Raw genomic sequence first — 16057 nt, 5'->3', positions numbered from 1 at the left:
GTACCAGCGATAGAGGAATGTAAAGAACTGAGCTGCATTCCCTTTCTTTTTTGCAGGGGAAGGAAGCTTTCTGATTTTCACTGAGTCAGCCGCAAGGGTATGGGAACATTTCAGCACCTCCTCTGAGTAACTGCTCCAATATGCAACTATTCACTCCCCCACGAATAGAAAATAACAATCACAGGAGGGAAAAGTAATCTCCACCGCTTCAGTTTCGTTTACCGTAACTCTTTATGACCACACTATTCCAACCTTTACCTTTCAACAACCTCACATTCAGTAACTTTGCATTCACAAGCACAAACGCAAGATTTATCCCCTCCCACCACTTTTCTCCCCCCTTCGAATACAGAAACACATGGAAACCAAGTAAATAATTTTTTTAAAAAATTGCAACAACAATATGAACGCTCACGGAGCCAATTAGGAGGTTTTTCCCCTGCGGGTAAAGTTACCTCTCCCTTTTTTGTGGAACATATGGCATATCCTCCCATGCTCTCACGCATCCGCTCAAAAAAAAAAAAAAGAGGTTGACGAGCAATAAACTTTTGTAAACTAAAAATTTCCCTAAACCATTGACAAATATCCCAAGACTAATGCAAAGCTGAGTGCTTGGATTATTGTCATGGTGATCACCGAGGCGCCATTATGGAGAGTCGTTTGTAATTGTGTTCCATCATTTTCAGTGTTAAGACCTCCGGCAGGCGTGGAGGTGTCGGTGGTGTCGCCAGTTGTTTCTGCTGCATTTTCGTTTTGAGTGCTCGGTGAAATTTCTTTGGCATTTTGCCCTTCTTCCGAGTCTTGAACTTCGCTTTGCTCGACAGTATCATCGTCAGACTGCTCCGGCCCACCGACTGTCACCGCAGTGAAATGTTCTTTTTTTTCTTCAGACTCATGAGGTGGATTTGACTGAAGTTGAGGGGACTCCTCCGCTGCGCTCTCTTGTGGTTGTGAACCACTCGTTTGCGTTGCATCACCTTCTGTTGTGGGTTCGACGGGGTTTTTCCGCGGTATAAAAGGGCACAGCTCTTCCCAACCTTTTGACGACGGCCATCCCCCGCCCTGTGATTTCTCCGAACTCACGGGGACCTTCCACGCACCTTCACATGTAACATTTACGGATTCTCTTCCTAACGGTGCGGCATTCTCAGAAATATCCTTCTCTCTGCAAGTTATGAAATCCGCTGTGCACGTGCACGATGCAAATTCCTTACCGTTCATTTTGCACCCCCAACCGAGCACATGTCCACCACCTCTCGCCCCCTCCGTTACGAGGGCGAACGCGTACACGAAAATCACAGGTAGCATCGCCCAGTGTTATCCTTTAGAAAAAAAAACAAAAGAACCAAATATGGGTATATTTTATGCTAACTTTAGTCTTCATTCATTAGAGTTTAAATTTATGTAATATCTTCACAATTGACCCTCTGCTGCACACGCCCAGGAACCAACTGCTGCCGTCTGTCATTTAGCAACACAATGAAACACTGAAACAGAGTCCCCCTAAGTATAAATACTTTTTTAAAGGGCATTCACTAATTTCCAAAACATCACCTTCACCAAAAGCACAACCCCCAAGAATTCCAGACACGGGCGATATTCCTACACTCATAAGTGCACAATCCACAAATGCAAATTTTCAACTAATATACATATATGGTTGTAAACAATTACTATTCCCTCAAACCATGGACATTTTTTTTTTTTTGCGTACCATTTGAGGCGGGAAACACGTCACCGTCATGGCATATCACGTGTGGCAAAAAAGCGCAACGCTCAAGAGAAAAGATGCGAAAGATGAACACGAGTCAATCATACAAATTTGATAACTGCACTTCCAGGCTTTCAGGAGTTCCCGAACCTCTATCACATTGGAGAGGTCAGTGGAACTTAGTGGCGAAAGCTGCTACGCTCCATTCCGGGAAGCAAAAATAGAAATGTAACGACACTTGAAGCCGATGTCTATCTTAAGCAGGGGTACACAACCCACCTGCAAATAAATTAAAATATGCCGCTTCACGAGATGAGTTTCTTCGATACCTGCAAAAAAAAAAGAAGATAAACCATCCTTTGCATAAACACGATATTTCGACGTAGTTCGCCCTCCAAATCGTAGCAGTGGCACATACTCTCCACAACTGGCCATACAATCATATAATAGAGATCCTCTTCGTACTTATTGGCGTGGGTATATTCCTTCCTTATTCAGTGCATCCCATATTGGATTGCCTCATGAATTGAAAAGCCAGTTGCACGATAGAATCCTTCGTTGCATTCTGGGTACACTAATTATTCGTTTCAAATGTGAAACACAAATGGGTAGAACATGTACACATGCTCCCCCACAACCTCCATTTTGCTTCTCAACCTTTTCCGGTGGCAATCTATTTTTAATTATTTTTTTTTTTCTTGAGCAACATCCAAAACCCAGGGGAAGTTGAGTGGTGGAACATTTCACAAAATTAATGAAAACAATACCCTTAAAGGTATTGAAATGACTTGGCTATAACTCTTTTGCTCCCCCGCTGGTCTTGCAGGAGAAACGTTTGCTTCAGTACTGGTAGCTGTCGGCGTATATCTGCTCCCGCCTTGCGTTGATTCGTCCCTCCTCCCGGAAGGCGGGTTTTCTTTCGGTTTTTCTTTCGTTTCTGTTTCGACAACCGTTTTCGCATCGCTGTTTGTACTTTGGTCCATGCCTTCAACTATCTTCACCAGTTCCTCAAGCTTATTGAGCCACTCAATACCGCTTGTATTGTCCCCATCTGATCCCCTTTTATATAACACACAGATGCCGTCAGCCTCTGTTGTAGCGATTCCGTTGCAAATTTGCAATCCGTTCTTTGCATTTCCCCCGTAGGTGTAGTATGTTCCCTCTTTGTCCTTACGTCCCTTTATACCACTCCTGAGCTGCTCTTTCTTGTTCTCAAACTCAGCGCGCGTCGGCGTACCTTCTCTGTGATCTGCTTCGCATTTACCTTGTAAGCGGCTCCACGTCTTTTCATGATTTAATGTATTTTTCCACCCAGTGTAGCGAGACTGTTCCGTGTTTTCAGCGTAACAAAGGGCATCGCGTCGAGGCTGCAGGTCCGTCCCATCGCACAGGCAAATGAGATCTTTTACAAGTGTCTCCCCTCCTGGGAAAGTACGCCCGCCACTATCTTGTCCACAATCTTGTTGTCTGTATTGTTGCCACTTCATACTGCCCACATCACTAATTCCCGTTCCAAACAATATATCAGCAACCTTTTTCTGTAGAAGAATCACGTCTACCTCTGATTTTTCCCTCACCTTGTACACCGACTCTCTTATTTGATGAGTTAAACTGACAAATCCGCAAAGCGTTGCAAACTCCCTCTCATTAGCTAAGCTTCCTTCCGCGTTGGACGCATCTGCCATTACCAAAACAGCACCCACAATAAATCTCACAGTCTTCCACACCTTCATCCCACTTCTTTTAACCACTCACAACTATGGGGGGGGGGGGGAGGAAATCACAAGAAAATACGTTACCAGCTTTCAACTTCACCTGTATAAAAACTGAATTCGAAAGGTGCACGGAAATCCTTCACCTTAGTGAACTTTTTTTCTAGACACTTTGAATTAACAAGAACCGGAACGTCTCACCTGTTCGGTGTTGCGTGATGGGTGTTTCATTTCTCACATCGCGTGTTGCGGGAAACGTGCTAACAACGCATCACTTCACTGAGCGCAACGCTCAAGAGAAAAGATGCGAAAGATGAACACGAGTCAATCATACAAATTTGATAACTGCACTTCCAGGCTTTCAGGAGTTCCCGAACCTCTATCACATTGGAGAGGTCAGTGGAACTTAGTGGCGAAAGCTGCTACGCTCCATTCCGGGAAGCAAAAATAGAAATGTAACGACACTTGAAGCCGATGTCTATCTTAAGCAGGGGTACACAACCCACCTGCAAATAAATTAAAATATGCCGCTTCACGAGATGAGTTTCTTCGATGCCTGCAAAAAAAAAAAAGATAAACCATCCTTTGCATAAACACGATATTTCGACGTAGTTCGCCCTCCAAATCGTAGCAGTGGCACATACTCTCCACAACTGGCCATACAATCATATAATAGAGATCCTCTTCGTACTTATTGGCGTGGGTATATTCCTTCCTTATTCAGTGCATCCCATATTGGATTGCCTCATGAATTGAAAAGCCAGTTGCACGATAGAATCCTTCGTTGCATTCTGGGTACACTAATTATTCGTTTCAAATGTGAAACCCCGAGACGACGTTGTCAAGGTTTGCTATTTAAAAAATAAAGGTTTCATTGTGCATTTTTTCACAGCGAACCATCACATCAGTGAGCAACGCGCATTCATTCCACCGTTGTCCGGCATCGTTTTATTTCATTTCTCATTTTTATTTTGTCGGGTTCACGCCGGCTCTTGGACTGTACGAATAGTTTCTGTGCATTTTACACTGCAGAGTTTTACCCCCCCTGTTTGCGGGGAAGGTAAACCCGCAATTTCCACATTTGACCGTGCTCTCTTCTACCAGGTTTTGTGGTCTAAACTGTTTTCGAGAATGTATATTTTTTCTTTTCATTGGTTTGACCTCAGCGTGCAAATGTCGTGAGGGGCCGCCCTGCCTGCATTCCTGATATCAAAGCAGTACATTGTAAAGACCCATGGAAGAGGCCCATCCTCACCGCGCCCCCCTGGCTCCTTTTATTCACTTTCCAGTGAGACTTGCAGTGATATAAAGTGATATATTATGTGAAGCCGTAGCCTGTTCAGATAGAATTTATTATACGTATGTGGTTTTGGGGTTTGAGAGGCAGCACCTGAGGAGCAACTTCAATATTCTTTCCGTACTTTAGGAGACGCGTTGCTCAATTGTAAAGGGTGTCGTACAACCGGCGAATATTCCTCGTTGCGGTAACCCGAGTGTTACAAACCTTTCCAGAATACGGACGTGCCGTTGTCTGTTACGTCGCTTACGCGGGATTAGTTGATGTCTCTCGTTCCAACTGCTACGGTCCTCGAAAAGAACTGCGCGACACCTGTACTCGCCTATAACCCACTTATCAACCCGTCAAAACGTTCAGACACACATACCCAACTTCCCTCACCAAAACGGTACCAGCGCACACGCCTCTCCTCAGCTCACTGCCTTACTTTCCCTGATGGGTCTCCAGTAATTTTAAATTGGTGCGTGTGTGGTCTCACTTGGTATGTTCTCACATGCCGTCTTGCAATGATAACTTTGTTGGTAACAGCACCATTTCCAAACGGTGCCTCCGCTTCCCTGCCTCACAGTCCTCTTTTTTGTGTTTGCTGCACCTTAGTGACAAAATATAAACCACGAACAGGCATGGATGAAGTGGCGCTCCGGGCGAAGAGAATAATCCATACCCGCAGCAGTGATGTGCCCATCACTGCAGTGACAGCTGTCCGTAGGGCCGCGACCGGTAACAAAAAAATAATGAAAGGAAACATCTCACACCTGGCGCGCGTCCAGACACATGGGAAAGCTCTTGATTGGCGAAGGTCCTTAAATTTTTTTTTTTTACGCTTCATATGATAGATTCAAGTCATCTGATTCATGCACAGTCGAATGGAGGCCACTACACTTGCATATATTGTACGTCCATTCACCTCCCTTTGTGCTCTGGTGCCACGAGATAATCGGCCCCTTGACTAATAAGTCTTGACAAACTATTCATATAACATATATTCCCCTTGTCGTTTGCCATTCCCGTACCCACTGCTCTAGGTCCTTCTGTTCGCTTGTTTCATTATTCATTTTACACGCAAACACAACACTGTCGCGTACCGAATTGAACCACTTTCTTGCAAGAGAATCAGGTGGAGCAACAGACCCCTGCCTCCGTGCATCCTCCAGGGCCACTACGAGACATCCCCGATCCTCCGCACATTTTTATAGAACAACGGGTCCTTGGCATCTTGGTGCGGCAAAGAGGCAGAGTCGGAAGCGTAACTGCAGGATCACCACAGCTGTACAAAATGACTAACTGATCCTCTCTGGGAACCCCACGAGACCATATATCGCTACCCCGACCGATCGCACTGTGCTGGGTTGTCCCCGTCAGTTGCGAATGTACCACTTAAGCTGCCCACACCGACGCAAAAATGTACCACCCGTTACCCGGTTCTGCTGCAGTACGCACATCACTGAATAGGATACTCAAAACACGCAAAACCCAAATCGCCGCGTTCAATTTTGATAATGTTTCACTCCCCCCGGTGCACATGAACACGCCAAGTTCAACTAGTGGGCCTCATCATGATGCTATTCGGCAACATAAATGTGCAATAAAGTACTGTCCCCGCCCCAGAGCTGCTAGAACGTTTTTGAATCAAAACGAAAGCGTGGTCCCCCCGTTGCAATATTCATCTACGAATCAATAATCTAACTGTCATTTCACTACATAGACACAAGTTGGGGAAGCACCTTACCACTTGAAATACCGACATCTTCGAGCATCCCGTGTAAACGTTGCTGCCCGATGCACACCAATTCTGGCCGCAGCGGTTTGCTTTATAACAAGGAAACCAGGAGACTACCGACACTGAGCAGTACCACTTGACAAAAGCACTCCAAATGTCCATCTTCTAGAAGAACCCCTGCCTGTAAGTGTCTTATCATAATTGCCTCACCACTTTATTTGTGGCAAGACTGTGCTCCATAATACCGAGTAGGAGCTTGGTCGATAACCAGCACTACAGAAGCTACGCGGCTGATAGACCAATAATGTAGTATTTTCTTAACTTTCCATGGGATTGTGACAACCTTAAGTGTCATCGCAAATTACTCTTGTCGCCATCATGATGCAATCACCCGGAGCCATCAGGCTCGATTGACGAAGGCTACCAGGAAAACAGAGTGTACCAAGAGATTCGGGCGTTGCCACCGCACTAATTTACAAAAAAAAGGCCGTGGAAAAAAATTTTCGACAACTTCATTTTTATTTGCACCCCCCCTCTCCCACACACACATACACACACCGCGTGCACACGGTCCCAACACCTCTTCAAACCATATGGACCACGGTAGCAATATATCAAGAATGCGACACACTGAGCAGTGCAAACCACTGCAGCCAAACCATCATAGATTCCTTCATCCCCCACGACATACTGCAGTTAAGGAAGCAAGTGCAACGCAACAAACATGCACAAAAGGACCACAAAAAACATAGGAAACGGGGAGCATTTGTACTCAAAAGACGCCTTGCAGTTCGGTTACTACTAACCTTGTTTTAAGGCGTGCCAAACGAAAAACACAAGTTGATACCGGTGGACAGAAGAGCATGGCTTTACTAAACCAAACTGCATCCGTGGCGTACTCCCTCAAATGGTAATTAAAAAATGGATTTAAGGCAGCAGCGGACAGAGTACGTGCAATCGACTACTGCCGCGCAAACCCAACTATGAAATCTCCTCGTCAGATATAAAGTGTAATTACCCATGATGTGCATCCTATACCTCACTAATGGCACCCAAATTTGTTATCGTATGTGACTTAAACCTACAGAAACGGGTAAATTTCCGAATGGGCCGAACACACGGGCAGTGAAACGAATAAAAGGTAATCGCACTGATACATCGCTTGTTGTTTACGAAGTGCAAAGTAAACATAAACACTGGTTTCCAAAACGAAACGCAATTAATGGGTACAGAACAACAAACCACGAAATGATTCAGGACTTCTCCCAAGTGTACACACGGCACATTGTAGTTCCCTAAGATAGTCACTCCAAATTAGAGCTACCTCCGTGCCGTATCAATAGTGCTCCACTGATCACAAAAATTGAATAAAGTTGTAGCGTTCATCGCGTTTCTGTGACCTTCCCATTTCCCAGATTATAAAGCTACGTTGATTTCGCATGCATCGGTAGACGTTACACTTAGTGTTTCTCCTTTGCTTCGAACTACTGCCCCCTCCCTCTGATTTTGTTTTTCTCTCATCAACTCAACACCACATAAAAATCTGTAACTTCCAAATGATATGAAACCTCAGCATTGTACGGCTGTGTGAGAAACGAGCAAGCAAACAAGCGTATTTCATCATTGATGTTCATCGCAAATGAACGTGATAGAAGCTTTAGAAAGCTTGAGCTGCCCATAGGAGTTGTGACAGCATTACGGAGATTGAAGGAGGCGAGAGCGGTAGCAAACGAACTCTAAATAAAGTAGAGCTTAACGACATTTGCTACCACCTCTCTTATATTTTTCCTCTTCTTCCCATGAAATTGGCACATACATCATTTACAATTTAGAACAAGTCTGTTTATGTCCTCGTAATAATAATTGCGACCACCGTTACAACAATGACCTTCGTGATTATCCAACAAATTTCGATGATGTTTCCCTCGCTTAAAGGGAGCAGATACAGATAGATGAGGGTTACATTTTATTTATTTCTTATAGTCATCCTACCTTCTGTTCCACGAAGGCGTAATAAAGAAGTCTGATGCATCCTTTATAACCGCACATACATTACCGTGGCATACTGCTGCGTTCCCTTTTACAAACGAGTGGTGTCACCCATTGCTGCATCGGGAACATTCACACACGCCCGTATATGCAGAGTACAACAAAAAGTAGCAGCGATCAGTTGTGTGTCTCCACCTCGTTTAGCTTTGAAGAAATTTAAACATTACAAACGACTATCAACACAACCGCTGTTGCGGGAAAATACCTTTACTGTCATATAGGATTTTCCTCTCTCTTCTGCAATTGTGATGATGCCTCCACCTGGTTCATTGTTGTCTTCCAAAATAACACCTAGCAAACCATAAATATCGCTCGGCCGCGCCGTACCTGAGATCCCGCAGCTAACGCTAACCTTCCCCACTCCATTTTTACGTATAAACAGATCCTGCGGGTAGCTCAACTCACCGACGCTTTCTGCGGCACTTAGCTATAGTAGGCCTCTACCTCCAAGCACGTGATTTTGTTCTTGAGTACCCAAAGCCTCCTTCCAGTACAAATGGGAAATAACGATCGTCATGCAACGAGAAACTAATGTGAATATGAGGAGGAAACGACGACGATCAAGCAGCAAGATGTCGACGTCTCGTCTCGGCTTCCATAAATGCATCACCTCCCCCACCCTCGCCCCACTCCTTGGGATTAACCCACTCTCGGAATGCAGATTGCTATTTCCACTTTGGCATCATACGCAGGTTGCTGCTTTTTGTTCACATACATACGCACACACCTTTTTTTTTCTCCCTGCAATCTCATGGGAATACAAGACAAACAGGTGAGCCACCCTCCAAGTAGGCACAACAGCCAAACGTTCCTACTGTTCTCCCAGCAACGACCTTGACGAACCTGTTGTGCGCCGCATCCAATTCCATACAAAAAAATCTGCAAGAGCACAAACAACGCAGCCTAATAACCCCCTACCAACTTGGAAGCAACATTTGCCCCACGAATGATGTGACTGAAAAGGTGAAAGCAGTGGGAGGAATCACGCGGCCTGTAACTGCACCAAGCCGATTCGGTGAGCTACGGGAAAGAATGTAGACGATGAACTGCGCGACCATACCACTCGGAACTACAGCTGGAACCTCACAAATACGGTGGGACGAGGGACATTGCTCCCACCCATTGGCTGTGGCTCCATTCCCTTCCATATCGCAGCCATCCGACAGCACTCAAGCACCAGAATAAACCGAATCTCTTGCAAAGGTTCATAATACACAACTGTTGCTCAGATGTTCTCCCTTCAAGTGGAACCTAAAAGCCGTTGGAGCTGGAGGGCACAAGGGAATACCCCGCGGCTGCCGTTAAGGTCCCAATGTGGGATTTATTGGCGACGCGATACGTACGTTGCGGGCGACGAGTGGTGTTTAAGGTGACGAGAAGGAGGAATCGGTTCGTGGCAACAGTTGGGGAGGCGCATGGTGTCGAATCACCGCAAGATGGCATTAAGCCCTGAAAAGCCTCCGCGTCTGTCGGCGGGTGTGTGGAAATTGAGCCCTCCCACGACGGTCTCGGGTGGATGATAGGGTTTTGTTATGTGCTTTGTGTTTTTTTTTTTCGGCGGTTAGACGGTGGCCCATGAGTCAAGCAGCAGGCGGATAACGGGGGGGACTCGTGACTGTAGAAACGCTCTGTTTTCCTGGCATCGGGAGATTCGTGGAAGGTCCAGTCGCCGGCGGCCGGCTGCCTAATCTGTGCGAGTCATCTTTCGCAACTTTGCCGCCGTCACCGAGTTTAGCCAGTGACTGTGGAGAGGCAAGACTTTGCGGGGGCGTGGTTGATCGCCTTCGATAGTGCAGGTGATCAGAAGCTCATGAAAGGAAAAGAGGGGGCTGGCGCAGCCCCGCCGCCGTCATTGCACCATAGCGATGAGGGGTTTCGTGTGGTCGATGAACCTCGCATGTTTGCGTTTGGCAACTGCAAGTGTATTTTTTGCAACAGCCGCAGCTGTAAACAGGTTTGGGAATGGAGATAATAGTCTGGAGACACTAACAGGTGGGTTGCGTTGTGATACGCGCTTCCGACCCCCATATGTACGTGCGGAACGTCGGCCACTTGTGCATTTATGTATACGACTGCATTTTTTTTCTATTACTTTCTTTCCTAATTTTGGGTTAATCGCTCGTGGCCACTGTTGCGCATAGAAACATTGAAAAACAGATGTATTTATGCCCAAACTCGCTGACAAACGAAACGGTTGATGATGGCACTCATATTCCTATCTGGGTAAGAATGAGGAAGGATACAGCAAGGTGATCATCAATAAAGTACACAACATATGTATGGGGAGTTTTACGATAATGTTGAAAGCGGTGGAATTTCACGACCAACGGAGCAGAGGCTTTTATTAAAAAAATTTTCGAAAACTGGGTGGAAACGGGGAGGGACAACTGAACATGATGTTTGCACTTGAAGACGGGGTTGGCGCGCGCTACAGTCTGTGCATACTCAATCGCTCCCTGGAAGATATGTACTGAAGGCTTAAAAGAGAAAATTGTGAGCAAAAAGGTTGGTTATTTAAAAGCGGCCTTCCCATTCTATTAATCGTCTTTGTTGCCTCAGGAATATTTCACTCAATGTATTTGAACCTGTTGGAGAATATCACCCATGGTATTATTTTACCAGTATAGATAATTTGGCTTGCCGTCAAACCGTATTCATTCGTAATTTTCATTAAGTATATGGAATATGCATGAGAAAAATAAGGCGTCATTGCTTGTACGAGTTTCCTTACAATTTTTCTTTATTTTTAGACGGTTATTTTTAACATATTTTATTTTTATTTTTTAAGGTCTTGAATCATTGTGATGAATTTAAATAATTGCAAATGGTGCTGCTCAAATAGGTTTCTATAATTCCCAACACCTAATTCATTGGCTGAGATTTTAACTTCATTTTAACACCTATGGCTTTAATGTTGTAACTGTTGGTTTCTATTTCGTACCGTTAATGCGATAAATACCTTTGCTTATTCTTCAGTACTTCAGTAAACAAAATAAATATGTGCCTCCGTGTGCCATCGTTGCGTCTCTTCGCGTGTACTGATGTAACAAATCATTGCGTAAGTGATCAGTACTGCTGCGTCGCGTACTGTTTTTTTTTTCACTTTTTCCTGCTCGGTGTTTGTGGAGGTATCTTGCTCTCGATTGGCTTTTTAAAAATAATAGTAAATACCAACTAATTTGAAACTAGAATTACCCTCACTATCTCTCATGTGCTCATTATTGTTGTTTCTTTCTCTTTTCGTGTTATTGAAGTATAGCAAATCACATCTCGCAGTGCAAACATAAAAACATTTAAGATGTCCTTAGAAGTGGTAAATGGAACCGTAAAATTTGTGTTTATATTATCATGTCGGGAAGCTGAAGGAATTCAAATGAAAAGATTAAGGGTTGGGTAAATTCGGTTCCGTTATTTGGTTTGACGATGGCAGCAAGGAGAATGCCTCTGTAACAATGTACTCGCTTGATAGAGCAGTACATATATCCATACGATGTTGAAATAGGTGGAGAAATGCATTTGGGGGGAAAAAATTGAAACCGTTGAACTGCTTTGTCTGACATCATTGGAAAATGACATCAAAACTAATTTGTATCATACAAAGTTTTTTAATCTTGGTCAAACACAACCCCGTGCTGGCAATACTGTGTGCCCGCATTTTGCGTCAGGGACTGTTTCTACGTATTTTATGGAAATACCGAAGCTCATTCGGAATTTTCTGGCATGAGGAAACGTCACGGTACTGCAAAATGACAGAAACAATCTCCTGAATCTGAGGAGCTGTTTTTACCTTCACCTGTAAGGAAGAACAAAAAAAGCCAACAAAGCATCAGTAGCATCTTTTCGGTTGATAAGTCCGCAAAGTATACGCCCGTGTCACCGTCCGGGTCCTTTGTGATCATTATTATTTGACATGCGTTGCGGGAGGGGTCAACTTCCACGAGGACTCGAAAAGGAATAAGAATGTCTGTTTTCTTTTTTTTTTTACTTTATTCTACTCCTGCATTATGACTTGGATGTGCACAGGATTATTGTTTACTTCGCGGGGAGGTCGATGTTTAATTCATTAGCCCCCGAAGTGGGAAAGATAAGACAGTTTACTGTTATCACAATAGTGACGATGCAATGAATAAAATACACTAGTTGATTGAAGAAATGGGTTAACTAGACTGTTATCCTTTTATGTCTTACCGCCCGTTGGCTTCGGCTTTGGTTGTGCACCTTTATTTTCATCATACCTTAATCTTAATATGTACCATGTCTGCCGTACAGAGGGCCCCCGATAACCTCCATAGTTGATCCCACCATTTTTTTAGAGGTGATATGATATCCTCGTTTTTTTTTCAATTTTTCAATCACTAAGCATTGTGTGTACCTGCGGCACAATGCTACGCGAATACTTTTTCAGCATTTGTTAATTCCTTTTTAAATCTGTGGTTTTTTCTGTGTGTTGTTGTTATTTGTTTTCTTACTTTCCCTAGGGGTAGTGAGTTTAAATGATTCACGGAATGACATTTCTGCTCAACGAAATCCCGTAACTGAGAGGAACGACCTGCAAAGTTTTCCCAGGAAGTTACATCGCATATTTTTTTTCTGGGATTTCGCCCCGATCCCCACTGGAGGCTGCAACACACTCAGTTTTGCAAAACAGCATTACATTTCTTGCAGCGGTTTAACTTATCTTTCCATTGGTGCGGCCACTTGAGTCACTGACCATCTCATTGCTCCGCGCTGCGCAGTCAAGAGTGTCCCGTGTGTGAAAGTAACGCAAAAAAAAAACAGGGAGGCGACAAATATAGTGGAAATACGAAAAAAAAAAAGGGAAGGAACGTTCCTGAAATAAGGAGAAAATAAATAATGGGGGTGAAGGGAAGGGAAACGGTTGCGGAAAGCAGATATGCAGTTTTTGAATAACATATGCGTGTGATTAATTTGACTTACCGTGTGGGAGCTCATATGTCAAATTGTGTTGGAATGCGGGTCTCAGCGGGCGAAACCTTCGTTTGTGCCGCGACGATCGTTTAACAGGGGAGTTTATTGGTGATGTGTGGGAGTTAAAAAGAATGAATGTCATTGCAGTTTATTCAACGGGATTCACAACACAACTGCCCTCTGCTTGTAAAACGGGAGGAATGGATGTGATATGCATTGTCTTATCTATTATCCACTGCAATACCATCTGGTCGGCGGGGCGTAAAGTTTTAGCAAAAAAAAAAACAAAGGCAAAGAAAACAAGCAACAGGGGACACAAAGCCACTCATATATAAAGAATCAAAACAAAAAGCATGTACAGGTTCGATCATCAGGACAAGTCGACATTTTTGTCGATAAAAAAGAAAGAGCCACTGCGTCCCATTATTTCACCTTCCCTTATGGTGGCGGATCCAACACAGTTATTATTAGATTCCCTGCACGTATTGTCTCCTGAAGGGGGTGCTGTCGAATGGCTGCATGTTGATGTCATTGATGGTCATTTTGCCCCAAACATGTCATTTTGCCCTGATACTGTGGTTGGGCTGCGTCGTCATCTTCCGCGTGCTTTTCTTGATATTCATCTCATGGTGACGGAACCCGAAAAGTGGGTTCGGCCATTTGCTAATGCGGGAGCCTCGCAGTTTACGTTCCATCTTGAAGCAGCAAATGATGCGATGATGCTGGCGCGAGAAATTCGAGCAGTTGGCATGCAAGTGGGAATTGCCATAAGCCCTCATACGGCAATTGATGCTCTTATTCCACTCATCGACGGTGGTTTCATGGACATGGTGCTGGTGATGACTGTTGTGCCCGGTTTTGCTGGACAAAAGTTTATGGAGGGACCGTTGGAAAAAGTAAAGCAGTTGCGGGAACGGTACCCACAGCTGAACATTCAGGTGGATGGTTCTATTAACCTTGACACCGTAAATGTCGTTGCAGCTGCAGGTGCAAACTGCTTGGTCCCGGGACAGGCGGTGTTTAAGGCAAAGGACAGGCGAGAAAATGTTAATAAGTTACGTCATGCCGTTGAGCACTACTTAAAGTCTCGCTTATAGGCACAACGACTGGGCATCGTGTATGTGCGTATTTGCGCTCGTCTGTGTTTGATGGGTTGGTCGGCCTATTTTGTTTGCATATTTTACTTATTGCGCGCGTGGACGCGTCAGGGTAGTTTTAGGCATCTCCTTTCGATTGTCATCCGACATCATTTGTAGCGGAAGAAAATGAAATAAGACTTTATTGTTAGTTATCTCCGTGGACCATTACAGAAGCGAGGCATAAACGGCCACTTCCATTCCTGTGCTTTATTTTTAGCAAGTACATCTGTATCCACCGTGAGCGTACGATTTTTGTTTTGTCTTGTTTTCCTTAATGAAGAATTAATTTTATGGCGCCTTATTTTGCCCCTGACTTACGCCCTCTTTTCTTTTTGCCGTTCGTTTACGTCTGTCGTTGTCATTTCATTAAACTCGGGCTTTTTTCATGGACGTTGTGTCGTGTACTGAAAGCTGTAAAGTGAAATCCTCATGCCCTTATTTTTGTTTTGTTTTCCCCCATCCTTATTCGTATTCTTATTTATCTTTCTTCCTTTTTTAAAGGTATCCATCAGCTTTTTGTTTACTATTATTTCAGCCCACAAAACCAAATATGCCAAGTTACTCCAATGAACGAATTGCCGCTACCGTTGCAGAAATGAAGCCGAAGTTTCTCAAAGCTTTCAACGTCACTTCCGAAGAAGATGTCATGTGGCTTCTTTTCACATTTGCACCCGGCCGCGTAAACTTCTTTGGTGAACATGTGGATTGCATGGACGCCTACGTGTTTCCCGCCGCACTAAAGGGAGGTTCCCACATACTCGTTGGTGGCTTGCGAAGCTGCTGTGATGGAAAGATGCGCTTTGCAATCGAAACTGGTGAAAACTTTATTCTCGATAAACTTGGCCGGGGTCTCAACGGTAAAAACTGGACCACATTTGTTCGAGGTGCAGTCACGTTGGCGCTTAATCATCTCGGGATGTCGCTGAATGCACCGGAGCTGCAGGAGTTTTGTGCCATCTCAAAAGGAAGTCTTCCAATGGGTTCTGGTATGAGTGCCTCCGCATCCTACAGCGTGGCTTTACTGAATGCCATCATATCAGTGGCAACACGACAGTATAATGAAGGCCTATATGTGTCCGGTTCCACCTTTTCAATCCTTCCCCCTTGCAGCAAAGAAGATAACATCATAATGACAAGGTTGGCGCATCGTATTGAAACAGAATTCTCTGGCGTTAATGTGGGCATTATGGACCAGTTTGCATCAATTCATGCAATGGAGGGTTCACTTCTGGCGTTGGACTGTAATTCCTTAACATTTGAATCCTACTCATTGTTCCCTCTTCTCGGCGACTCTGCTTGTTTCCTTCTTATCAACTCTATGATTGATCATGAATTGACGGGAGCAACGGCAGGCGGTTACAACACGTTGCGGTCAGATGCTGAGGATGCGCGAGAGGTTATAAGCAAGTAGAAATTAAACGGTTCTCCATTTACATTCCGAGAACTTTCCAGAAATCAAAAGAAATTCACTGATGGAGATTCCGTAGCGTTTGTGGAGTC

At 44.4% G+C, this 16057-nt stretch overlaps 5 protein-coding genes across 5 annotated transcripts; 3 read left to right on the top strand and 2 right to left on the bottom strand.

The window, feature by feature from the left end:
* Nucleotides 1-567: 567 nt before the first annotated feature.
* TbgDal_V100 (hypothetical protein) lies at nucleotides 568-1308 on the bottom strand (the record flags this gene model as incomplete). The annotated part of the gene is made up of 1 exon (XM_011774857.1): nucleotides 568-1308. One exon carries the CDS (start codon nucleotides 1306-1308, stop codon nucleotides 568-570), a length of 741 nt encoding a protein of 246 aa, XP_011773159.1.
* Nucleotides 1309-2454: 1146 nt separating this feature from the next.
* On the bottom strand, nucleotides 2455-3444 carry TbgDal_V90 (variant surface glycoprotein (VSG)-related; the record flags this gene model as incomplete). The annotated part of the gene is made up of 1 exon (XM_011774856.1): nucleotides 2455-3444. One exon carries the CDS (start codon nucleotides 3442-3444, stop codon nucleotides 2455-2457), a length of 990 nt encoding a protein of 329 aa, XP_011773158.1.
* Nucleotides 3445-4983: 1539 nt separating this feature from the next.
* On the top strand, nucleotides 4984-5553 carry TbgDal_V80 (hypothetical protein, unlikely; the record flags this gene model as incomplete). The annotated part of the gene is made up of 1 exon (XM_011774855.1): nucleotides 4984-5553. One exon carries the CDS (start codon nucleotides 4984-4986, stop codon nucleotides 5551-5553), a length of 570 nt encoding a protein of 189 aa, XP_011773157.1.
* An 8218-nt stretch (nucleotides 5554-13771) lies between these two features.
* TbgDal_V70 (ribulose-phosphate 3-epimerase putative) lies at nucleotides 13772-14515 on the top strand (the record flags this gene model as incomplete). Its single annotated transcript, XM_011774854.1, has 1 exon — nucleotides 13772-14515. One exon carries the CDS (start codon nucleotides 13772-13774, stop codon nucleotides 14513-14515), a length of 744 nt encoding a protein of 247 aa, XP_011773156.1.
* Nucleotides 14516-15107: 592 nt separating this feature from the next.
* Nucleotides 15108-15968, top strand: TbgDal_V60 (galactokinase, putative; the record flags this gene model as incomplete). Its single annotated transcript, XM_011774853.1, has 1 exon — nucleotides 15108-15968. One exon carries the CDS (start codon nucleotides 15108-15110, stop codon nucleotides 15966-15968), a length of 861 nt encoding a protein of 286 aa, XP_011773155.1.
* Between the last annotated feature and the right edge of the window lie 89 nt (nucleotides 15969-16057).

This window comes from Trypanosoma brucei, chromosome 5, assembly GCF_000210295.1.
Source record: "Trypanosoma brucei gambiense DAL972 chromosome 5, complete sequence".
NCBI classification, from domain to species: Eukaryota; Euglenozoa; class Kinetoplastea; order Trypanosomatida; family Trypanosomatidae; genus Trypanosoma; species Trypanosoma brucei.
Note: the sequence above shows the minus strand (reverse complement) of the source record. Positions and strands in the feature narration are given on the sequence as shown.